This window comes from Dermacentor andersoni, chromosome 1, assembly GCF_023375885.2.
Source record: "Dermacentor andersoni chromosome 1, qqDerAnde1_hic_scaffold, whole genome shotgun sequence".
NCBI classification, from domain to species: Eukaryota; Metazoa; Arthropoda; class Arachnida; order Ixodida; family Ixodidae; genus Dermacentor; species Dermacentor andersoni.
Genome location: NC_092814.1, coordinates 323,814,064 through 323,840,174, shown reverse-complemented (window position 1 = coordinate 323,840,174; position 26,111 = coordinate 323,814,064). Strand labels below are relative to the sequence as shown.

Here is a 26,111-nt window from a genome sequence, read left to right as displayed (position 1 = left end):
TATCGACCTGCAGCTTTAATTATTCGCGAAAAACCCGTTCGTTCCATTGAAAACACGCTAGCTTCGTGCGTCTTGTGCGTCGTGCGTGCTTCGTGTTGCTCTACAGGCCCTCGAAACTAGGCATGAGGAATTTGGCGCCGATCGATCAAATACCGATCAAATTACACACGAGTGCCGGCCAGCCGATCCCCAGAGTGGACACTATAAGAATCCTGGGGCTGCTAATTGAGGCTAAATGCGGCAACACACAAACGGTCATGAGACTCACGTCAAAAACGGAGAACATGCTCCGGGTGATCCTCAGGGTGACGAACCGCAGGGGAGGGCTCAGCGAGAGCAATCTCATCAGACTTTACCACGCCTTCCTCATGACTCGTGTAAATTACGTAGCCTCGGCGCTAAAATGGACCAAGGGAGACGCAGCCAAGATAGACACTTCAATAAAACTTGGTGCTGGGCTAGTTGGTGATGCATTCGTCTTTTCATCGTGTGTCCGTCCTTTTTAGCGCTACCATCAGTTTTAAAGAAAGATAGACCCACTCATGCGCAAGAGCATCAAAAGGGTGCTAGGTCTTCCGATCACTACAAGCACGGAGCGGCTCGATCGGTTAGGGGTCCACAATTCGCTAGCAGAAATCATCGAAGCACAGACCAATGCACAGGTCGTGCGGCTGTCGACCACCATGCAGGGCCGGCAGACGCATCCTAGGAGAAGCAGGCATAAATGCAGAGGCAGAGTGCAACGCACGTAAGGTCGCGCTCAGCGCGGCGGTCAGGGGCACTTTAAAGGTAGAACCGCTTCCGAGAAACGTCCACCAGCAATTCAACGACGGGCGCCGAAAGGCGAGGGCCCGAGCACTGATGAAATCGACCGCCAACTGCCCGGGACTGGCGGCATTTGTAGACGCGGCCCAGTACGGGCGCAGCGACCGGTACGCGGCCGTCTCGATACGCTGGGATGGTACGGTCATTAACGCAGCATCGATCAAGGGGGTAACGTCCGAGGTGTGGCAATAGCCATGGCAACGAGGGACCCTGAACGTCCTTACGTGTACACGGATTCGCGATCAGCGGCCAGAGCATTCGCCTCGGGCTCGATATCGCGGGAAGCGGCGGCCGTGCTCGGCAGCGAGGGAGCCGCGGGTCATCACATGGTTTCCAGCCCACACGGGGGCCGATGTGCACCCCGAATTTCCCAACGCCAACGAGCTGGCGCACGGACGCGCGCGAGGACTCACGCACCGCGGCGATCGTGGCGAGCGAAGTGGCGGGGAGGGAGGGGAGCACCGAGACCCGCTACTCACCTTCAACGAAATAACAACGCACTATCAGCTGTCAAGGAGGACCTTCCCGCTCCCCCACGCTAAACTCACTAGACCACAGTCTTCTATATTAAGAATGCTTCAGACAGGGTCGTTCCCCTCGAGAGGCAGACTGAGCGTTTATTCACCAGAAGTAGAACCGCATTGTCCGGATTGTGGCGAATCGTACTGCTCGTTAGCGCACATGCTCTGGCAATGCTCCGCGTTAAGCGGCACGATGTTCAGTAAAGAAGAAGACTCGGTGGACGCCCTGCGAAGCGACGACCGCCAGACCCAGCTCCGGGCCGTTTAGAGTGCTCGCGAAAGGACGGAGGCTCACGAGCTTCCCGTCCCAACGTGGGTGCGGCCCGCGACCCCTGCCGACCACTAAACCAAGAGTGGGTGGGGAGGGGTCTCTCAGGACTCAATAAAGTTATTTTCTCCTCCTCCGCCTTCGTGCGGCGGCCGCTTGGAGCGCTAGGTGGTGCGCGTCTAGAAAAGCTCGATATGCGTAAGCTATTGCGTAAGACGTTCATATTCAATACAGGATATTCGGGGAGTTCGCAGTCAATGAAGAAGACTGTTCTGATCCTGTATGTTTCGTGCAGAAAAGTTTGAACGATGCGGCAATCGCGCGCGAGACCTCTGCGTCAACGTTTCCCCTGTTGATTATATCCGCTGCTACAATCTAATTTCGTCTCATACTGCACGTGCGCGCCAGATTCCAAGTGTGCATTGAAATATGTGCGAGAAATCACACCAAAGTGAAATTCCCGGAGGGAATGTCCGGAACGATGGCTTACATGGGATACCAATTTGTTATGACGAAACTGGCTCATCAAAGGAAGCGCGAGGTCTAAATGTTTTCGAAAAGCAGCTTTCATAAAAAGCCGCCGGTTTCGTGACCATATAAACGAAGATTACCTACGAGACATGTCGAAAATCCTCAAACTGGTAAATACCAGTGTTTTTCGTTGGGGAGCGGGAACCTCCTAAACTGTTTCGTGGATCTAAATTCGCTCATTTGTATTTACGCTTGCTTGAGTGGGTCACACACGAAACTATTATCTATAAAACGTTTATGCCATTTCCACATATCTCCAATTTTATGAAAAATGTGAGCAATATATTAGCTCTACGCCAGTTCCGCAGAAAGCGAAACTTTCTATGCGCCATTCGCATACCATTGGTGTTATTCTCTCGGATTGTCACTAACCATTCAGCGTCGATGATATAATCACAATAACTTCGAATTAACAGCCCAAAAGGACGATCTCTTGCGCTCCTATGCGCATCGCTTCATTGTTTACAAACGTGTACAGCTTGGTCACAATGGTGGCACGCAACTGGCTCTGTGCGCAGTGTCTGTAAACTCCGGAAACTACTTCCGCCGATTCGTACAGAATCTGGCTTCTCAATGATTGGTCGCTACTCGTGGACATCTTACATAAGCAGCAGCTGTACCTATTACAACTGTGGATGTACTAAGCAGCGGTTAGTGTTCTGCTGATACGTACGCGCGCTAATTGCGTGCGATTCACGCATTAATTTATGTTTGGATCTCGTGTGCTTACCTCCAGGCGTGAACTGACATCATTCTCCGTTATGTTACTGAGCCATACGTTTCTCACGTACGTGGTCATGTCATGCATCAACGCTCTGCGCATGTCTGAACGTGCAGCACAATGCCACTTACTGCAATATTGTCTAAATTTTTGTTATGCAACAAGATCTAGTTGCTGCCACTTGCAACCACCATTACAGCAGTCTCAATTAGAGCATGAAGTTTTTAAAGCAATCCTCATCGTCATCCATATATATTGCGATGGTATATTTTGCCTGGAGTATAGCCAAAGGCGAATCTTTAAGCATAAAATGCGAGACCCCGCGGTTCATAAAAGTCGAATAACGTGTGGCAAGGCCAAGCCTCAGTCCGGGAGGAACAGGTGCTTTATTTTCAAGTGAAGTGGTTGCAAGTCAGCATTTAGGCTCAGGCCACGCCAGTGAAAGCACCGTATAAAACAGATGATTCTTGTAAATAGAGATCACACACACAAAAAGCGAAAGGCATGCGTCACTAGACTTCAATGTAGCAGGTATCAAACTAATGCCCTCTATCAGAACGCAGCGAAAATGTTAAAACGATATTCTGATAACATAACCAAGACGAAGTTTCCGCCTGGTTAGCCGCCGGTTTAGCTGAGATGGTAGAGCGGCTGCCCCGGAAAGGCGGTGGTCCCGATTTCGAGTACCGGATGAGGACGAATTTTTCTTCAACTGCGAGGATTCTACCTAAAAACATGTATGGGTTTCTTTTGTAGCAATTAGCTACGCCTGGGTGGATGTCTCATTTTCCCTTTATTAGCTCTAATGGGGTTAGCGGTTTAATAATCAAGGGCGTGCTTTTATACAGAGTAAATAAACGACACGCGAGGCCTGCAATTACGCTCATTATATAGCCTATTACGCCAGCTGAATGACTGATACGCGTATAGCGTATAGTGGTCTATTAGTGTCTGAGGTAAAAATGGTCTAGAGAGCGCGCTTGTGAGCCATGACAAGCGCTGCTTGGATTAACACCGTCGCACCCTGTCGAGGAGTTCGACGAGGACCTCGTTGCAGATGTCGGGGTAGCGTACGAATCCGTAGTGCGATCCATCCTTCAGCTCGATTGCTTTTACTACGTCGGAACCACCTGCAGGTGGGCACGAAATCGGTGATGTCACCAAGGCATGATTATGGGACAAATACTGTCATGTACTTGGGCCTAAAGCTGTTTTTTTTTTTTAATGCAACTTCAAAGAGCACCGCAGGAGATGGAGAATCGTAAAAGTGTTGTCTGCGCGACTTTCGAAGACAAGAAAGTTCCAAAACTGTACTTGGATATATGTTGAGGCGCGCATTATTTGAGTCGTCAATTAGGCATGCAAACACTTCTGTTTGCATGTGACTTCTAGCGCTGTCGTGCACGGAAAAAAACCAAAGAAAACGAAGGTGTCAGTGCAGGCATCCTTACCCCTCCGGAGGAGATGCCCGCCCGAGCCGTATAACCAGGTCCGCTTGGGGTCGCTGCCCAACCTCCGCAGCAATGTGTGGTTGTCTTCGTCTGACAGGACTTTGTCGTTGTTGCTGAACACCACGAGGGTGGGCATCGAGCGGTGCCGAATTGTGGCCAACTGCTTCTCAACCTGCGAGGATGGCGCCAGTGGTGTTGGCTGATCGAATGATATAGGGCGCCACGGAGTTGCACGTCAGCTACGCACATGGCAGGCGAGGTAATGCGGGGCTCTGAATTGATTTTGCGAATGCTCGGATAGCGAATCAATTTGTATTTTCAGGTTTGCATACGTTTTATGGCCAGTGTTTTATTTTTATTTTCCACTCTGACAGGCTGCACGCCTACGGTTCTTGTCACGCCTACTGTATAAGTATGCAAGCTTTGTTGCATTTCATGCGATCCTCTCAAATCTGAAATAAATGAAAGAATTTTTGCGTGCGCTAGCTCTACCTCATTGGACTGCGGCCAGGATTCAAGTGCGTCAACTTGCGCCGCAGTAACCACCGGGCTCCGTATACTGCCATCTCTTGCAACGCAGGTAAAGCTTCAAGAACTATGAGAGACGTTATCGTACACAAAGGTGATTACAATGACAACATTCGTGGCCTAACAGTCTTTTACGAAAGCTTTGCTACAAGTTTTGGCCTGCTTTCGGTAGATTCCAACAGGTTTCTTTTCTTTCGCTTTTTTTGCATTTTTTTCATCTTCGCTTTTAAGAATGGAACGTGATAGCATTCAAGGACTCCTGCCTGCTTCTCACGCTTCCTGGCAACTGGAGCGTATGTAACCGTAATGTTTGTCGGGAAACGCTGGCCACGAACACTATGCACGAAGGCGAGCTTTTTCGTAGGAACCCGGCCTCTTGCATGGGCCGCGAAGGATGAATGAATGCTATGAGCGTCCCCTTTAAAAAAAGTAAATTAGGGGGTTTTACGTGCCAAAACCACGTTCTGATTTTCAGGCACGCCGTAATGGAGGACTCCGGAAATTTCGACCACCTGGGATTCTTTAACGTGCGCTTAAACCTAAGTACACGGGTGTTTTCGCATTTCGCCTCCATAGAAATGGGGCCGCCGCGGCCGGGATTCGATCCCGCGACCTCCTGCTCCGCAGCCCAACACCATAGCCACTGATCAACCACGGCGGGTGCTTCTTTTCTAATACGAGTTTGTGGACCTCATAAAATTTAAATTCCAACAGTCCTGGTAACAAAATACAATTACTATCCGGGGTTCAGCAGTGCGCTAAAACGCTTAAACAATAACAAACAAGAAAGCTTGTTTCGTGCTGCCATGTCGGTGAATTCCAGTGCTGCTTTGAAAAATTACTTTGCCGCTGCTAAAGACTAAGACATTGAGGCCTCACCTGAAAATTTTAAACCTTTCGTTAATACGCTGCCATATGACGCCGCAGAGTAACCTTAAAACGCTTTTGGTAGGCCATTAATCTTGCAGAAGATTAGTTCAAGCTGGTTGGCCAGTCATAATTGAAATAAATTCACGGTGCAACCTATACGACGACAGAACACAACGACAGGACGGGCGTCTATAATTTGCGCGGTTAACTTCTTTGAAGCATTAATATTGCTCAGTCAAACACTCCTGTTGCACGCGCACTTTTGAAGATACTTGAAACCACATACTAGTAAAATCCACGAATCGTATTGGCTCATTTGCGGAAGCTGACGGAAGGGATCCAATTGGAGTAGCAGATTTCACTCGTCTTCGGTTGAACGCTCTCCGAATGCGTAAGTGTGTTGGTCGTTTTACATGGCTTTCATTGGAAAGCCTTCCAGTTCGTGTCCGACTCCGGATGTCCTGAACATTGAGTTATGTTCCACTTTTTTTTTTGCAAATGGCCTTGCTGTACCCTTCTAGACTTTCACTAGTTTAACGAATTAGTCATGAACGGTACTACATTCGTCCCACCTGGTATTGCTAAAGTTATCGGCACACTGAAAAACTAATCTTCAATAGCTACTGATGGAATTGATTCCAGTGGGGTAAAATATACTAAATACACCTGAAGTACAATTTCGTCACTTATATTCCAGCCATTCATAAGCGGCAATGTTCCTTTCGAATAGCTCTTTTATTTTTTTCCTAGATTTCTCACAACGGCCAGTCGCATGTAATAGAACGCGCGCGAGAGAGCTGGAGACCGCAGCGTACTTTAGACAGGCCCTTTTTCCGGCTATCGGGATCATCGTGCTCTACAATAAGAATATTACACTCTCGGGTCTATTCTAATAAGCCTCGTACAGAGACTGCATCTTGAAGGGTGTTAATGACTGTATTCGCGAAGACATTCGAGTCGACTGTCCTTTACCTGTTGGAACCTCACCGCCAAATTAGTTTTTTTTTCTCCCATTGGTTAAGTGTTGCATTTTGAAATGGGGCGGTGACACCACACTCCAGCATACTATTCAAGGTTTTATGCAACTGTGATGTCACTAGATGCTTCACTTTGCACTCGTTATTGTCTACGATGAGCGCGCGGTTGCATTACATTGCGGCCACGTGTAGCAATTTTCGTCGTCACCCTTTCTCTCAAGTTACACAGGCGGCACTAACCTTCCAAAAGTCTCTTGCGGGCGTTCGCCGCGCCGATGTTTAGTCTTTCTTTAGAGGCTATATGGAGGTTCATGGTCACGGCGAACATATGTATCTACTTCTAGGTGTAAAATCTGGCATTCTAACAGGATATCTGCAATTGTCTCGGCAGCTTCTTGCATGCTGCGTGCAAGTCACGGTTACATCTGTACTGTATGGTTGGTTGGTTGGTCGGCTGCTTGCATAGAATTGCCTATACCGTTTAGCACAAATCTACTTATTGAGCTGGAATGCTGAAAGAGGCATACATTACATAAATTCTAAATACACAAATGACTATACGCAAATAACTACTTAACAACAAAATTTCCCTTTTAAGCTAATTACTTTAGCTTGCATATTGCAATATACGAATTGAAACCGGTGTTTTCACAAGGCACATGCACTTGAAACTAACTCTGAAACTAGCACCAGTTTTAACATAAACGCAGTAAAACTTGCCATGAAATACACTGTTTTTCCACTTACCTTACTGGCAAATGCCTTTTTATGCATTCAAGCTCAAAAGTTACTGGAACACCAACGCAAGTTCGTTGAAAGCTTTGGGAACACATACCTTGCTACTGGTGTCACCCTTAATTCGTTCCAATCGGACACGACTTCAATTTCACCTGCTACAATTCGTAAATTGCAACATGTGGCGTAAAGTAATTAGTTTAAAAGGTAATTAGGAAGATTGTTATTCAAAACTGCACTTACATTTTTTTACATGTAATGTCTGCCCTGAGAGTAATCAATCTGAAGAAGTAGAATTGTGCTAGATGTGATGGTTAATTTTTCAAGCAATGGTAACGACAAAATAAAACACCCTGTATATGCAGGTAGACGCTGTTTGCTTGGTTACTCCTCTATTCAAAAAAGCACTTGCGAAGTTTTTGCGAAGGCGACGCCGTTCTGTGATGCCGCCTTGTTAACAAAGTGTGTGTGTGCGACAGACCGAAAAAAGAATGACTGCTTATTCGCAAACCCGATGTTCCTCGTATCCGATGCACGAGTGGTAGGCGAAGAATACGTCGTGCGCCCGGCCCCTGGTTGGGTGCTTGCTCAACGACGTGACCGCTTGGAAGAACGGCTTGACGATGGACGCTCCGCGTCGACTCTTCATCGCCCATCTGACTGCAGCATTGAAGAGCAGAGGGTTGCGGGAGCCCCTGCGTATAGGTGAACCGCGGAGTCGGCTCGTTGACTTACGCCGACTGCGAACTGTCTTGCACAAATGTTATGAAAATAGGGAGGCATAAATCATCCACTAGCTTTCGCTTTGCGAAAATGGAAATGTGTTAAATTGGTAGATTGCTATGCGAGTTGCTAATGTCTTTTGCTCTATAACAGGCAAGTCCCCCGCAACGAGTTTGGATACACGGTGTAAAGCCTTCGCAAACGGCCCGCCCTTTCTTTCGAGCTGCCAGCTCAAAGGTCAACATATCCACTGCTACCCGGTCAGTGCGCGTAGTAAGTTGAACGCATGGTCATCGTGCTCTCAGCTTGAAGAAATACTCAAGAATTGTAGCAAGTTGGGCGAGCTGAAAGACCGCACGTGTACATACAGCGCGAACGCTATTCTACAATACTAGAAATAGAGTTGCAGTCGTGAAGAATTTCGCCTACACAGGCGCACGCTTGAAGCTCGCAAACAAGCAGGATTGCCGTATCCGACTAAATGCGCTCACCTGAAGTGTCGGGTTGCGACGGGCATCAGCAGGGCCAAGGACTTCACATTAATCTCGGTTTCCTCGGCCACCAGCTGCACCGCGGGAGTACTTCCGGAGCTGTGGCTGACCAGCATGTCGATGCTGCACAAGAGCGCCCCACGAACTTGCATGCGCGGATTCAGCAAACGTCAACAGCTCCAGTTCCCGGAAAGAAAAACTGCGGAGATTTTCACTTGAATTTAGCAAACACAAAATATTTATTAATAACTTATTGCGGTGTTTCGAGAGGCTGTCAATAAGCAACCCCGGTGTTCTTTGTCAGCACAGATAAAAGAGCTCATCGCTGTCGATAGTACTCACTTCTTGATGTGAAGTTTCTTGAGGAAATCGACGAGTAGACTGGTTTTCTCGTCGCAGCTATGCCACCAGTAGCCGGTCTCCAAGCTGAACGCGAAGTCTGGCACGAAAAAAGAATGAAAAGGCTAGGTATTAAGTAGAGTCGCAAGCGTCAACTTGAGAGTGTTCAAACGAGTCGGTTGTTTACCTACCACGCACACTATAGTCGCCACGAACAATAGGGAAAAGGTAAACAAATGTGTAAGCGCTCGAGTGCTTTATAGAGCAACATAGAAATATAGCTAAGAGACGACACCGGACATAAAGCATGTTTTTCCGTTCAAGTGACCACAAAACATGAACAGCGCAGACGACAGGACATTGGGTATACAAACAGGACAGATACATTGCTTGTACGTCTCCTTGCTCTTTCGTCTGCGCTGTCAAACAGACTAGGCTATCTTGAAGCTCTTGCGCCAATTTTTTTTGTTCTTTTTTTTAAGCCTATTAAAGCCGTCCTCCCTAATCGTTTCAGACGTTTTATATATCTGTGTACAGGGTGTCTGCCAAGTTGAGATTTCCAAATTCCCCGAGTTTTCCCGTAGTGCCTTTGCAAAATTTCCTGAATGAGACAACGTTGTTATATGTCAAGACGGGCAGACCATGTTTGCCGATGGTGTTACTCTCTAGTACGCATGTTGAAACAAAAAATGAGTTAATGGAGTGTGAATAGTAAGGTGTAATGTTTATTTTATTCAAAAAGAAAAGAGAAGCAAGGTGTTAGTAAAATGCACAACGAATAAAATATATTTGAAAAAAAAAAAGCAAACCCCATTCCAAATCGAGTCCAACATTTCCACATACGAATGAAAAGTAGGTGCACACAGAAGCAAATATTTCCGAATAAGAGCTATTTCTAGCAACTGATAGCAAGCTCATTAGTATGAGGCCCGAACTTTGTCACAACTAAGATTCTCTCTCAGCTGCTGAAAAGTCAACTTCAAATGCCCTGACATACTCTCAGCCCAGACACAACACCTTAGTGTTGGGTTGCACTGCTTTAAAGTTTATTTTGGTTAGGATGAGGGATACCTGCATCTCGGCGGCAGCCAACACTGTTTTTTGAGTTCAAGCTTCTTCAAAGAGGCGGCAGCACGCTTCCTTTCCCGCTCATTCCTCAATGCATGGATCCTTGCTGTTTTCGTCCCCCTTCTACCACGCGTTCGCCCCACAGACCATTTGAAGCATCCTCTTGGTCAGTTGTAGAGTCAACGTCCAATTTTTCTGACTCCCTAAGGGCCGCGAAAACGTCCGAAAAATCGGGCAGTTTGAAAAAATTATTGGATGTCTTTTACTGCCCTAATGGCTCTGGAGGCCAGCCAATAAACTTATTAGGTATATCGGCGCTCATAGTGCGACAGGAGTGGGGCATGCACGCATGTAAATTAAGGAATGCATACTATGTCCCGTGACAGTTGCCCCTGCCCAAGCTTGTTAAGCTTCCACGCCTAAGAATGCTCCAATGAGGCGAAGCTGACTTTCAAAAATAGCTGCCTTTCGAGCGTAGAGCGCCTTCGAAAGAGCCTCCGGAAGTGTCTCGTGATACATTTTTGTATGCCTACGCGAAGCTGCATTCGTTGCTAGATCTACAGACTTTGTTCCAAAAAAACTTCTCGAGTTTTACGTGTCAAAACCACGTTCTGATTAGGAGGAAAGTCGTGGGGGGGAGTCCGGAATAATTGTGACCACCTGGAATTCTTCAACGTGCACCCAATGCAGGGTACACGAGCGTTTTTGGATTTAGTCCCCATGGAAATGCGGCCGCCGCAGCAGGGATTGCCTCCCGTGACATCATGCGCAGCGGCGCAAGAACAAAGCCACTAAACAACGACGACGGGCTTCTATGTTGTAAATGTTTCTGTTAGACGTACCGAAGTGATTTACCTTGGTGTGGCGGGAGTTTCTGCTGCCGGTGAGGTGGACGGAGCTCCCAGAGCGATGTGTGCGCGCGCGTGTTAGAGCCTACTATCAGCCTCGGAGATCTGTTGCGTATTTCTTAAAATTCTTTTCACCAATGTGCCCCTGCTGTAACATTCTCCCTGTAATTCTAAGCGGTAATATAGCAACACGAGTAGTTAACAATGCACGACGATCGCAACAGCGTGTATGTCGTTCAGGTACGGAGTGAGTTGCGCTATTTACTTTTACCAGCGTTCAAATCGTTATCTGTACATACATTGCCAAATTTTCTCGTTTGTTCGACATGATTTCGGTCCACGAATGAAGCAGTTTTGGTTTGTAGTAAAAAGATACCGAACAGTCTCAACTACACTCGTCCAGTTGTCGAGCAGCCGGCGTACTGCGCGAGCGTCCGTAGCAGTGGTAGCTACTGGATTATAAATCCGTTTGTTCTATAGCGATCTCTGTTCTATAGGTCGAGCATACGGCTCACAATGTGCGTGTTCTTATTGCAGCATTAGCCCTTTGTTTTTGTTTTTCTCGAATGAAGGAGACTAAATCGGCCAATTGACCACTCAAGACAAGTGTGATTCAAGCTTTACAAGCCGGAAGAGGATGAAAACTTTTTGTTCGCGCTCGTTCGGGCCGTCCTCTTCGGCGCACTTACCCATGTTACAGAAATTGTGTCCCCGGAAACAGCCGTCACGTTTTTCTTTATGCGATCGCCTTTGGGTATTACTGATGTACAGGGAAAAGAGGAAAATGCCCAAGCACAAAGCTTATGTATCATTCTGTCTCAACCACCACACTGGCCGCTTTGTTGAGCCACGCCATCGGTCTCATACACGAGGCTAACGTAGGCCACAACCTTAGGCACCAGCACAAAACGATGTTATGCTGGTGCCTGACGCAAATATTCTAACGCTTGGAGCTTAGATATTACCGGGTTGCAACGGGCTAGTTGGACCCTAGCACTACCTTTCATTTCGCACACCAAGCGATCAGATTAAAAGATTTTCCAATTCACGCTGGCAATTCACAAACGCCGTTGCTCTTCGTCGAGCGGAAAACGATGCAGACAGAATGGTTCACACAGACACTATTTCTGATGCATTTTCTGCGGTGCCCAAGGGCTACACAGTGGTTTCCCGACGAAATTGTATGGACTGACATCACGTAAATGTTTTGGAGAACGAGCTAAAACCTTTAAATCTTTCCGCGGCACGCGACGTGAACACATTTATTAAGCAGCGACGCGCCGGCTTGCACAAGCCAGACAGGACGAAAGTCTCGCAACCTTTCTTTCTCGCCAGATGAAAAGGCCTACAGTCGGAAAGAGTGGGTTGCTTTGAGTAGGACATGCTACTCCGAAATCAACTGAATTTGGCGTTATCTTTTTTTTTTTGCACGTGTCATCATCCCGATTCACTGCGTAATGCAGGAACCGTAGTGCACTAAACACAGAACGCAATCCTGGCACTTGCACATAAAACAAGTTTTAGTTAATGTGGCTCAGAGCTTGAAGTTCGTTCTGTGATTGCACGTTTGCACAAAGTTGTCAGGAGGGTCCGTGAATGACGAGGGGTCCATGAGGGTTTGTGACGGTTGAATGTTCCACTGTTTCAGCTGCGTTCTTGCTGTTAATTCCACTCGCTATGCCTCAGCCGCAATCCAGGCGCTCACCTAATGCTTCTTATGTCATCGCAGACGGACGCACGATTCACTGTTAACCTCCCTCAACTTAGATTCCAGCTTCAAGCGACAAATTTTTGTAAAAGGAACGGTGTCCAACACGAAAACACAAAATATATGGAACAGCGCTTAATATCCTAACATTTAACTTCCTTAATTCTCATTATAAATATGCGGAACTATGCTACAGTGCGATAGCCATCTTTATCCGGAACGCTTTTCCACGGACCTGTATCTATTATCTGTAATATTCTTCTACATAAATGTAACTGGAACCACGCGTTTACGCATCGTCCCACATACGCTTTGGATACTTAACCATGGGACGATCCGCATCACGAGCGGTCGTTGGGGAGGTGGCAGTTAGGGCCTGAGTGCGGTGTAGACCAAAGAGGAGCATTATAAGACGGTCGTTTCTTTCGCGCAGATCAAGGACTGAAAGCAGCGTGGTCAAATCTTTGTAACACCACGCCCTGCAGCTGCAGGTGGTTTGTATACGCACGGAGCCGTGTGGCGTACGATGCACGTAGCCACAGAAGATGGAAATCAGTCTTTTTCTTTTTTTTCTTTTTACAGCGAAGCTGTTCATGCGGACATTGTGCCGTCATTGTTGGACTTCGCTATGAAGGGACCACGTGACCTAGCGGGAGAGGAAAACAAGACCTCAACAAGGGAAAGGGGTTAGAGAGACCCCTTTCCCCCCATGAGAATGCTCTCTTAAACGCGAATCATATACGGTTGTAACACACTGCATGTTCGTCGATCGAGCCAGATCGGCATCAAATAATAAGAGCGCGTGGCTGCCGGCATTTCTTGCGCCAGCAAGAATTGCTGGCAGCCGCGTCAATCGTCAAACCGATCCAACCAATCGTCAAAGCGATTGCAGCACCCGCATCTCCAGTGGTGGGCCTTGCGCCCAATATAAAGCGCTTTGGATTAGTGGTTCCGCACATTCCATCCCAGCTACAACTACGGGACGACCACGAGTAGTGCGTATTCCTGAGGAAAGCTGCCTATACCGTGAACGTGAGCGAGAGTTGGTTCGTAAACGTGGTCGCAGGGCCTGCCTCACGCGAAAAAAAAAAAAAAGAACACAGAAGCGCAAAAAAAGCACTCCTACAGCATGCTCACCACGCGAAGCACGAAAAAGCGAAAAGGTGAAAGAGTGGTTAAACAAAAGATTTACAATATAGACTGCTTGCGAAGTTTGTCTTGCATGGTGTAACACTCGGCGTAACTAACACAGCTTCACTGTTCGACAATCTTCACGGATTGGAAGGGGCGGTGATTTTTTAGTTTATTTCTTCCCTCGTGCACTATTTCTTCCCTCGTGCACCAGGCCCCGTAGCTAACTTTGGTTATACGCTGGAAGTTGTTACGTGTCCTCGAGGGAGCATTCCGCCGCAAACATTTTACAAATCGGTTAAATTAATAGCTGAGATAGAAAGCTTTCAGTGCCGAGAACCCATGATTTCGGCAGGCGGGCTCTACTGCCAAGCAAGACGCTCTCTCCACTCGCCCCGTCTAGCCTTCGCAAACAAAATTCCTTCCATGCGTTCTACCATACCTGCCCTCGAGGATCGCATGATACATACGTCATTTTTTTTTCTCCTCGCTTTTTTTTTCACCTGCGTTACGCATTTTGGCTGTTGCCTCGCGAGCTGTTGAACGCGAGCTGCTGTCTCGTTCGCGCAGCGCACGGTTTTGCCCGCTGTGCACAAGGAAACATGACTAGCGGTATAATTCAGTGCTACACGAATACTGAGGCAGAACAGGCGGATCGCAAAGCGTGATCACGCGCTTGAACACGGTAGAATATGGCAGTTTCGGTACCTGAGCACGTGACCGCACGACTGTGGGAATAAGCAGACGAAGCGGAAGTACATCTCTCTTGCTTCGGTGCGAAGTAAAACAAAAACACGCAGACATTCAGTTTGTGTCTTATTACTTCTCTAAACTTCAATTCGTCCATTCAAGCAACAGAACACACAGATAACAGATGTCTTGAATAATTCTCGAAGTAACGTGTCACCGCGAGCGACGTCACACTGCGGACCCGATTACGTAGGCGCAGGAACCCGACTACTCACCGTCCCTCTCCGGGCGGATTCGCCGCGAGTGAAGAGGGAAACGGCGTTCGGATTGAAATTTCAGGCCTTTCCGCGGCGCGTAGCGATGCAATTCTTTGAAAACACGATCGTTCGCGCGCATTGCACGCTGCGTACCTGCAAGATGGCCAGAGAAGATCTGCGGTCGTACCTTATTGAAGGTTTCGCCGTTAAATGCACAGTTCGTCCCGTACAATGTTAAAGATATGCTCTTCCGATGTCCAAGCATAAGCGCTCTACACGTCTGGAGCACACATGCACAATTTCTTGTGCATATTACTCTTAAACAGATCTTAAATGTAGTGATTAGCTCCACAACGGTTGTTGGTAGGTGAGACATCCTAACGAGGCGGGCAACTACGGCTTGCCGCTCTCTTTCTTGCCCGCTGAATCCAGCAGTATAGCAGCAGAAACGGGAAGCGTTCCAATGTCACTGCTTTGTCAAACGGTGAACAGGCTTACCGGGCCAGTTGAAGCAAAGAACGTCCACGCCATTCTGGTCGAGGAAAGGGATGTTGTAGCTGTAGCCCTGGTACTGTCCCGGTGCTCCCGTGAGCAGCAAGCACAGCGGTCGCTCTGTCCGGTCTCCGCGCTCTATGCGGTCCAGCCCAGTGTGGATGTACACAACCGGCACTCGAGCGCCCGTATCGGGTGCCCCCTGGTAGCCGTGGCGACCCTCGGCGCGCCATTTCTGCGTCGCGGAATATGCAAGCTGTTGTGGCTCTATCTATGGAGGACTAACTACTAGGAGGAAGCATATAATAACAGCGCGCAAAAATAAAAAAAGAACGAGGTACGAACATAAACTAGACATAACAGTGTTGTATACGCTGTGTACATGAGGGAGCATTGCGTAAGGCAGCAAGTCTTCGCAAGCCAACTCTCAGTGAAGGTATACCCCTAGCCTTCTCTCTCTAAAAACGTCGGCCATACTCTGCTCGGCGGAATCGGCCTATGTGTTCTTGGTTCCCGGTAGTCTTTAATTGACGCGCACTTGTTAGGCTATTCTGCCAACACCCCTCTTTGTAAGTATCCTGCCGATGCGCTTGTGCAACTTTGGTTGTTTATTACAACGTGTACATTTACCGTCTTCGTTGCAGCGTGCGAGTACGGCAGTCGCAGCCGTTGTCTTTTGGAAAGAGCGCGCACTGAGCGTGGCTATCGGGGCGGCGGAAGACACTTAAAGCTTACCGCGACATGATCACGTGTTGGGCCGACTCGTAGTTTCAAAGGGGCTGCCCAATGCTCATCTCGTATAGTTATTTTCTTCCGCCATGGCCAAAGACTATGTGGAAGACACCGATGTTGTAAAAAAAATTCGGCGGGCCCAAAGCATGTCCCGCTTACAGCCATAGTTCACATGAACTCGGGGCATGTGACGTGGATGCACTTGTGACTTGCAGTTAATGCGATGTCTTGCGAGCGGGGCAGACAACGAAATCTCGGCTATATTCAAGAAACGTTTTAATGCTAGAATACTAAAGATGAGAGGAAGAGGATGGATGACGCCAAGTCTCTGTCTCGGGAGGATTCTTACGATGGCACCCACTTACGCACGCACACGTATCCGCTTCGGAAATTACATTTTGCCTTCCCTACGCGCCCTGCTATATTGCGATACTGCACTAGTGTCTCCATGTGCGCTTTTTATGAAAGTAGTGTTCATCTACGTTTTAATACGAACGACTATTCACCGAATAGTGCAAAGTCAAAAAAGCAACTTAGCTAAAAATAGGTATATTTGGAGAGTACTTATGTAAAGCAGCAAAGTAATCACTCCGATTACCTTTAGCTTCACGTATTCCGAACACAGAGAAGCAGGTTCAAGAGGAAAAGCGAGGGTAGGCAAGGTAGGGAGGCCAACCAGACGAGCGTCAAGTTTGCTACCCAACTCTTGATGAGGAAGAGGACAGCAGAAAAAAAAAAGTGATAACTATCTTCGGAGAGAGTGTTCACTGGAAAGCTCCCGGTTTTCTCCGATGTGCGTCTGGGAGAGGCCTTTAACCCCGCTTTAGGCTAGTTGCAGCCGAACAGTTCCGATCAATTACAAGCTCCATTATGATGTTATGGCACGTGGCAAACCAAGAACACAAAGAAATAGAACTTGAAAAGGTGGTCCTCGATACGTTGAAAAAGGAGTCAGGTGGTCCCATATCGCCAACTTCCCATCAAGTGATTGTCCTTCTGAACATCTGCAACTACCGTAGTGGTCGAGCACAGAACCGGGAGAGCACTTTTACCTATCTTACCAGTAGGCACCCGGCGCCATACTTGAAACTTCCGTATAGACATCGTAAAGGGGTACAGTGTCAAAAATACAAGGGGGACAGAAGAGCGGGCACAACAAGCACTGTCAACGTACATATTGTAAGACTTTTTTTGCGTTGTACTATTCATCACGAGTATGTATCAACCTCCGAAACTTTCCACCTTATAGCTTGCGTAGACAGTAGAGTGCGCCATCGTTCCCTAGTAGTTTTTGCAGGAAACACTGATACGAACATGGCCTCCGAGACTAGATCTCGGAGGCCGCGGTACAAGCAGCCAAATGCGGCTATCTTTTGCAAACATACTAGCCTTGTAGAGGTCACCACACGTGGCGATCTCAATGCGCCGTTCCTTGTAACGAAGCAGAGGCGCGTCACGCATAAGCTGTCGAATGCTCCTCGCAGTGGGCTTAGCAGCGCCAGTCTGATGAACGCACCGCTGGTGACGCGAGCGCGGATCCCGAGCCACGGAATTGGAGCCCAAGCCATTGCTTTTCGCCAAGGCAGCGGGAAGCCAGGCCGCCGCAGAGTGCCGGAGGCGCACTGCGTGTTGTACAGAGCGCTGGAGGAGGGCCTGCTGGCGTGGTGTGAACACAGCGACCCGCACTAGACGGAACGGCACAACGCCTGCGTCACGAGACAGGCACGTTAGAGCACTTTAAACCCGAAGTCAGAGCATAACTTGGCGTGGTTCACGAATCGGTATAGAGCCTGCTCAAGTATAAGGGAAAGGTGCAACTCTTTCCAACCAAAGAATTCAGCACAAGCTCCGCCCACAAAACCGTACTGCACTTACCCAACCTGGCATCTGCGCCTCCCTGTTCCGAAACGTAGCACTCTCAAAACACTCCCTCCCCGTGATCATTCATGTGAAGTCAAACCAATCAGTTGTCGTACATCTGTACGACATCTGTTTTGTTGTGGCACTTACACCCTGTAATAATGCAGCTTTATTCTTTTGTTATTGTTTATTTTTTGTAGAAGTGAACAACCTTTGCAGCGCATGACCCTTACTCGCAGCGGCACCCTAGTAGCTATGTCGTTGAGCTTCTGAGCTTGTAGTCCCGGGTTCGACGCCGGCCTCATTCGATGAGGCGTAATGGAAAAACGGTCGTGTACTTAGATTTAGGTGCACATCAGAGAACTCCGGGCGTTCAACATTAATTCAGAGGCCCCACTTCGCTGTGTCTCATAAGGTCGTGATTTAGGAAGGTAGGGTCCCATATTTATTTTTTTTTGACAGCAAAGCTGTTAGCTTCTCGGTAGTCGCCATTCTTCGTGTCCATCCGTGAGCAAAAATTACCAGCAGCAATGGCTCATACCTCCCTAAGCAAGAAAAAATACAATGGCTCCTCCTCCACGTAATGCAGAGGCTACATGCACTCAGCAACGTGAACAGTGCATATATTCATTGGAATCATGAATAAAACGTACAGAACCTACGTTTCAATAAACAACAAGCATCTATCGTCATTAGCAGCAATGGCTCATACCCCCATAAGCAAGAAAAAAAAACTACTTGCCGCACGTGGGAAACGATCCCACGTCTTCGCATTACGCGCGTAATGCGAAGACGTTGGATCTTTCGCCACCTGCTACAAGTTGCTTTTTCATCCACTTTAATTGCCAATAATGGGGTTCTTATAATAGGATTAATAAAACCCGGCCGCTCGGTTAAACTCATTCTAGTTCGTATGATTTCCCTTGAAATTTGGGATACACTTTATTAATAATTCAATCATCATCACCAGCCTGATTACGCCCACTGCAGGGCAAAGGCCTCTCCCACACTTCTCCAACTACCCCGGTCATGTACTAATTGTGGCCATGTTGTCCCTGCAAACTTCGTAATCTCATCCGCCCACCTAACTTTCTGCCGCTCCCTGCTACGCTTCCCTTCCCTTGGAATCCAGTCCCCAACGCTTAATGACCATCGGTTATCTTCCGTCCTCATTACATGTCCTGCCCACGCCCATTTCTCCAGGTTTCTGCCCCGTACGTGAGTACTGGTAAGACACAGCTGTTATACACTTTTCTCTTGAGGGATAATGACAACCTGCTGTTTATGATCTGAGAATGCCTTCCAAACGCACCGCAGCCCATTCTTATTCTTCTGATTATTTCAGTCTTATCATCTGGATCCGCAGTCAATACCTGTCCTAAGTAGGTGTATTCCCTTACCACTTCCAGTGCCTCGATACCTATCGTAAACTGCTGTTCTCTTCCGAGACTGTTAAACATTACGTGAGTTTTCTGCAGATTATTTTTTAGACCCACCCTTCTGCTTTGCCTCTCCAGGTCAGTGAGCATGCTTTGCAGTTTGTCCCCTGAGTTACTAAGCAAGGCAATATCATCAGCGAATCGGAAGTTACTAAGGTATTCTCCATTAACTCTTATCTACAATTCTTCCCAATCCAGGTCTATTACAATAATATCGTAATTTTTATTTTTTTATTGTCTTCAGTGGCCATCTTGTACCGCGTTAACTCGCGGTTCCTTCCTCTTTGGCTTATCCTTAGCGAAGTACAGGCGCCACCTGTAGTCAATCGTGACAGTGAGGACGACAGCCTCTGACACTTCCAGCAACTGCACCGTGGAGTTGCAGTGGCCATCTTAAACGGCTCGATGCAGCCACAATTTTGAGAAGCATTGTGAATTTGGATCACGACGCGTTGGAAAGCACATTTACAGACAACATACTCGTGTAGTGGCTATTGGAGGTGCATGTTCTAATCCAGGCAGGGAGGAGGGGGAAAAGTGGAGGATGCATTCGTGTACGCTTGCATGTGACGAATGCCTCTTACAGCGGGTTGTATATGCGGGCCAGACACCGGTGGGGATGTGGCAACGCTTGTGTCACTCAGGGCATGGAAGTCAGGTGTATGAACCCTAGTTGGGCTAAATCTGTTGCGCAGCTGAAAGTATACAAGACACAGCTCGGCCGTGTCTGCTGTGATGCTCGGAGGCACTACGCGACGCAGGAGGGGGTAATTTGGACGGCAGAAGGTGCGGGCTCTCGTATACCCATTGAGCTTGTTTCCCTCATGAGAAAAGCCTCTCCGCAACGAAATATAAGTGGGCGCCAGAAAGAAATTCTAAGATTTTCGTGTTTATTCTAGAAATATGTGAGCTCCACTTTCAGTAAGTTTTGTTGCACGCCTGAAAATGTATGCATGCCACTTTTTCTTCACACAGTAATTATGCCACAACTTGTGCCGAATTGCAGCCCCGCTCTTTTCTCGTGTCGTAACGCTCGTGTGGAACCTCAATTGCTTTGAAGAGAGTAATACTTTGTGAAGGAATCCTCACCTGGCGGCAGCATCTTGCTACGAAGTACTGTGAGATATGTCTGCGTTTTCCAGTCTCGTGGATGTTGCTAGGCAGTGCGACACTGTCCGAGAATTACGCCTCCGACGTCCTCTTCATTGGACACGACCCCACACCAGGGACAAAATGCACGCAGTCCAGTTCTGTGAAAAAAAAAAAATAACCATACACATTTTTGGCACGTAAAATCATTAAAGGCATTCTGAAGGCAAGATAAAGTGATCGATAAATGAAGCAGTACATTGAAATCGTCATTTTTTTTATCGGAACGCCACATGTGAAACCTTCGTCTTCCTGATGCAGCGCACGCTCAGAAGTAGCATCTGAACGCCATGGACAGAGCCACTGCGGCAGGTCCGGTGGGTCAGGTATGCCAGTTCACGACAGCAGCGCCAGCGACACGTCGTCGATATACGTCTGCAGGGAAGGATCGCCAGCCTTGTTAGCCAGAAGAGTCATTAAATTTAAAGGGGACGGTGGTTTATCAGAAGACCTACCAAGCCAATTCCTGTTGAAGATTCAGCAAAATAAATTCAATATCTTGGTGGCGCCTTCGAAAACACTTCTGTATATACAGGCGAAGATTTGCGAGAGAGCCTCTGGGACGTGGGCCACCTCTGCAGACATTCGCATTTTCAAAACGAAAGTTGCAAAAAGTTCCATGTGCCTGGTTTTGTCGGAATACGAGACGAGAGAGCCAGGTTACACACTGTCCTCCCCTTCCGTTGAAGAGGCCGCTTCCTCTAAAGAGGGAATGCAAGAGGGGCACGGGTAGGCAACTAGCTAAGCGTGTTAACCGGAAAAAAACTACGCGGAAAACAAGACAGGAAAGAACACAAGCGGCAAGTGTTATGCTACGTGCGCCACAGTGACACGGACCACCCGCTGACGACAAAGAACTGGCGCCCTGCCATTGCGGACTACGTGTCGGCCATAATCTTGAGTCATCCTAAGGTTCATAACAGCGCAGCACGAGACACGGACAAAAGGAAGGTAAACTTATCCAACTTACCGCTTTGATAGTATTGAGTACTGGATGGGCTGTATATTGAATCCACAGATTACTGTGCGTTTTTTTTTCTACTATAAAGCACAAGGATGCAGCGCTCTATAGGCAGCCGTGACAGAGGCTGTGCGTGTGTGACCACTTGGTCTCCGGTTATAGCATTATCTGCGGTGTTTAAAATATTGTGCGTCATTTAACAGTCGTTCAGATCGCCATGAATCATAGCGCATCAGTGCACGGTTGCATGGAACAGGGCATGTGACGCACGTGACAGCTGCCACGTGGCAAGCATTTGTTCTGTTCGCTCCATGGACTATCTTGCTGCCTTTTTCTGTATAGAACGTCTTCTAGCGTTTTGTGTCTGCAAGCGCGTGTGGCTATAACGTTTTTGATGATGGTGATGACTATAGCGTTCAGCGGCGTAAGGCTCATGTATGGCCAAAGAGCCTCTAATGTATTTATACGTAGGTTGTTCAATACAGATTCAGACTGGCACTCTGAAATCTTTATCCCTGAAAATTAAAATTCGGCACGTGTAGGCCTTTGTATATGACTCCCCAGTAAGTGAAATGCCCGCGTCTCACCGTTTACACCACGCCTAGATCGCATAAGTAATCTTTTGACGCCTACTTAGAGTTCGCCTCCACGGCATTTCTACGCCTGATTCCTCTCGTATTCCACGTCAAAGCAACGTTTCTTTTTTCTAACAGTTCCACAAAGAACCGCAACAGCTCACTTACCCGTTTTACAGACCATTTGTGGCACTATCGAACTTGTTTAGGTACCGCAAGGTACAAAGAGATATTTCCATGGGACCGCAACACTAGAATGTTTAGAGTCGCGGCAGCAGTGGTAAACCACACGGGAGAACCAATTAGCTGCGCGACCCTGAGAAACTGCACGGTAACGGAGGGGGAGGAAGTCGCCGTAGCTCTAGCGGCGGTTGATGGTTACCGCAGGAACAAATCTCTGGTAATTCTAACGGACTCCAAAGCTACATGCAGGAACTACACACAAGGCAGAGTTAGTAAGGAAGCACTGAGAATCCTCCTCAAAACAGAGCCTCCTAACAAAAAGATAAAACATAGGATCTTCTGGATACCGGCACACACCGGGATAGAGGGCAACTCAAGGGTGGACCGCCTAGTTCGCGAACTCACGCACCGAGCAGGGCAGTCGGAAACCCTAGAGGCCCCCTTAACGGTGGAGCCGACGTATGCAGAAATACTTAACTACTACAGAGGAAGGAGACTTAAATACCCCCCACCCCACACATCGCTCACACAACATGAGGCAGTAAGCTGGCGAAGACTGCAAGCAGGTACGTTCTTCAACCTGCACACATTACACAAAATGTTCCCTACCCAGTACAGGGATACATGTCCGTGGTGCGGAACAACCCCCACGTTATACCACATCACGTGGGAATGCAAGCGTAATTTCGCATTCCATAAAGTAAATAACCCAAGTGCGGAACAATGGGAGGGTCTGCTCACCAGCAGCGAGCTCGCAGCCCAACGGGCAATTGTGCAGCACGCCTGCGAGGCAGCAAGACTCAGCGGTGCCCTGGAATAGGGGCGCCGACCTTGTGAAGCGGCCAGGACTCCAAACATGAAGACACCGGCCCACCGCTAATCTCTCTGAGATATAGAGAAATAAAGTTTTTCCATTCCATTCGTTGCAAAACACGGCATAGTCGAAACATTGAAGGCGATTTTGAAGTATAGGTATCCAAACATGGCTTGACTCACGCTATCCAAGATTGGTAGAGACGGCGGGAGGCGTCCACTTCCCTTACTGGAGGATCATAAACAAGGAGATAAAAGTGCCGATGAACAATTTTCAGAATATTTCGGAGCAGCCGCCTCAGTCTTTATTGAAGAACCCTCGTATTATGCTTATTATGTGAATGTTGCTCCGATTCAAAAATTATTTTTTTTATGTGACGCCCCCCTTACCCTCATACCCAATGCCTCATACGAGACATGCGAGACATTTAGAAATAAAATAGATAAATATGCATTCAGCACAAGAACACAGGGTTGCCACTAAAGCGTAATCTGCATGCATACTATTCAAGAGTATACTGCCTATCTCTCGTCAAGTGCAAAAAGTGTAGCAAGAATGCAGATACCTGTGTTTATGCGAGTTCGCTGAAACACTACGTTCTGTCGGCATTGCATATGCTTTCCTTAAAAAATAATGCTAGAGTGAGCGTTCCAGTACCACGATCTGATCTTGAGGCGAGTCCTGGGGGGGCATTTCGGAATAATTTTGACCACCTGGGGTTTCTTTACCGCGCACATAAATACAAGTACACGAGCGCTCTTGAATTTCGCCCCCCATCGAAACGCGACCGCCGCAGCCGAGGTATCGAACCTGCGACCTCGAGCTCGGCAACGTGACGCCATCGCCACTGGACGACCGCGGCGGGTGCACACAGTTTCCCCGTTTTCACACGCAGTGCGCTCAGAGTTGACGTGGGCGGCACTGTGCCGTCGGAAGCGTGAATCGTAGGTTAAATGTTAAAAGAAAAAAAAAAAAAGGAGATACACGGGCGCCACGAGCTCTTCAATGACTTTTCTTAATTTTCTTTTGCACTTGAAGTCGAACCGCGGCCGCAACAGAAGAAACAACTCTAAGAACTTTATGTTGCGCTACAGCGATAACTAAGCACAACTGAAACATCGAACACGAAGTGCGCAAGAGCGTCGGTCCACTCCACTGACCGCATCACATGGTGCTTTCTTTTTTTTCTTTCTTTTTAAAAAAGTTTAGTCAGTGAGCCTACCTTAATTAATACCAAAGGACAGCGATGGTATAGTGTTAAACTTAACGCGTTACAAGACAGATTTATGCGGGACTGAAAGTGGGTGGAGCGAGAATGGCTACAAATCAGTTAGGGCACGTAAAAGCTATTGTGTACAATAAGCTAAAGCTTTCAGCTATTTTAGTGCAACGCAACGTGTCACGAAAAAACAATTAGCCCCCCCCCCCCCCCCCCAAAAAAAAAGAAAACAGCTGTTTCAGCTTTACAAGCTCAAACAGCTGTCTTATGGCGCCATAACGACACGCAGAACTAATTGTGTCCAAGAATGGCTGAAAAAACAGAAACATAATTTAGAGTGGCATCGGGAAAAAGTGGTAAGCATTACTTGTCGGCGCGCATTCTGTGATCTAAGTTCGAGAAGAAACGTGACTTACGGGAATATAGTCCGCTGATAGCTCGCGTACGAGCCACCCGCTGCAGCGCTGAAGCTCTGGATGATCGGCCCCCTTTTGCAGTCATCTGGTTACCTCGCGAGCAGTTCGACTGCAGCGCCACTGGTAGTTGCAACAAGTATGTTGAGACACGTGGCACCGTTTTTTTTTTCCCACGTAATAGTGCAGCAATTCAGAGCAGGTGGAATGACGTCACGGCGGCGCGAACTTCAAGCAGGCTAAAACGTTAAAACAGGCTAAACAGGCCAGTTGATTTTATGAAATTAATTAAGCGACTCGACGCGCAACCACTTGAAGAGAGACGCAACTCTTCAGGTAGTTCCGCGGCGAGTCGCTGGCGTTTGGACGCGTTCTCCTGGTTCCGAACCTCGGGATCAGCGCGGACACGACGTCTGGCTTCCGTCTCATTGATGTGATGGATACGCGTTGTCGACGGATCCGGATCCGTTGTCGACGGATACATGGGATCTTATCGTGTCAGACGCCCGTGACCGTTCATAAATCACATGGGCCTATGCAACTTAACGAAATGTATCTTCATTCAACTTCAACATTCAAGAAATACCATCCTAAACAAGTAATGAAATCACATAATCACATCGGGTCGCTCAGCATTTCTTGGGTTCGGTGCGCGGTCGTTCGCTTTGTACTTTGATTCAGTTTGCATTGGGGGAAAGCTTAAGCGTTAAACCTACTTTCTTTAAGAAAAGGGCTTTGATATTTGCTTGTGCGCGTGATACAACGTCGATACGGCCCCTATAGTAGGCAATTTTACTGTTTACAAACAGGTACCCTGGAAAACTACCAGTTTGAAATATTCCGCTGGGGGGATCGAGGATGGGGAGGAGAGGGGGCAGGAATGAAATGACGAACCGTCGTAGTGTGCCAGAACGGAAGCCAGCAGATTTTCAGCACTTTTCCGCGGCCACTATGTCGCAATTTTACAAATGAATTTCGTGGTAATTTCCAAGAAAGTTATACATATCTACACTGTAGGCATGTGGCACACTTGCATTTACCGTGACATCTCCGATCGCTTGTCGTGAGTGTCCGAGACCTGGAAATATCCAAGCGCGCATGCTCAACATGTGTGTGATCGACATTAGAAGCTCGGTCACTCCTGAGCTTCAGCTCGGCAGAACTCGGTGCCATCAGAAAAAAAAGATAGCAGGATTCAACAGCAAGAAGATGACTTAATTGCGATTCCATGGCGGCGTATACCTCTTTTGGCTGGTTAGTTCGTGACATGCAACGGCAACGTTATCTGTCCCTTCTCTCACATCCTCTCCCACTGCGCTGTTTCTTCTTCTTAGTTACGATACTTTGCACGGCTTCTCACTGAAGCCTAAGGGGAGTTGAGGTCTCGAGTCACTGTAGGGCGCGTGGAGCACACTCATCCAGCATTGCCTTCTTCAAGTATAAGGACCCGAATACTCTATAGCGTCGGACGTGTACGACTCCTCTCGCATTCTAAAAAATGCAAAACGCTGCACCGCCCTTGATACAAGCTTACTGTCTTTGCACGTCCGCAGTTTACTAAAGTGAGACGTTAATTTCGAGATAAAGTGTTC

General features: G+C 47.8%; 1 protein-coding gene across 2 annotated transcripts; it reads right to left on the bottom strand.

Annotated features, from left to right (window-relative positions):
• Nucleotides 1-3,120: 3,120 nt before the first annotated feature.
• On the bottom strand, nucleotides 3,121-24,615 carry LOC126516884 (uncharacterized). 2 transcript variants are annotated; one of them, XM_072285530.1, is made up of 9 exons: nucleotides 24,523-24,615; nucleotides 20,295-20,729; nucleotides 17,296-17,612; nucleotides 15,181-15,409; nucleotides 8,984-9,080; nucleotides 8,642-8,764; nucleotides 7,939-8,122; nucleotides 4,318-4,489; nucleotides 3,121-3,996 (listed from the first exon to the last, which is right to left on the bottom strand). In XM_072285530.1, exons 2-9 carry the CDS (start codon nucleotides 20,305-20,307, stop codon nucleotides 3,875-3,877), a joined length of 1,257 nt encoding a protein of 418 aa, XP_072141631.1. In that variant the 5' UTR covers nucleotides 20,308-20,729; nucleotides 24,523-24,615; the 3' UTR covers nucleotides 3,121-3,874. The 2 variants fall into 2 exon arrangements, with proteins under 2 accessions (XP_072141631.1, XP_050022932.3); XM_050166975.3 differs by having other exon boundaries at nucleotides 20,295-20,455.
• Between the last annotated feature and the right edge of the window lie 1,496 nt (nucleotides 24,616-26,111).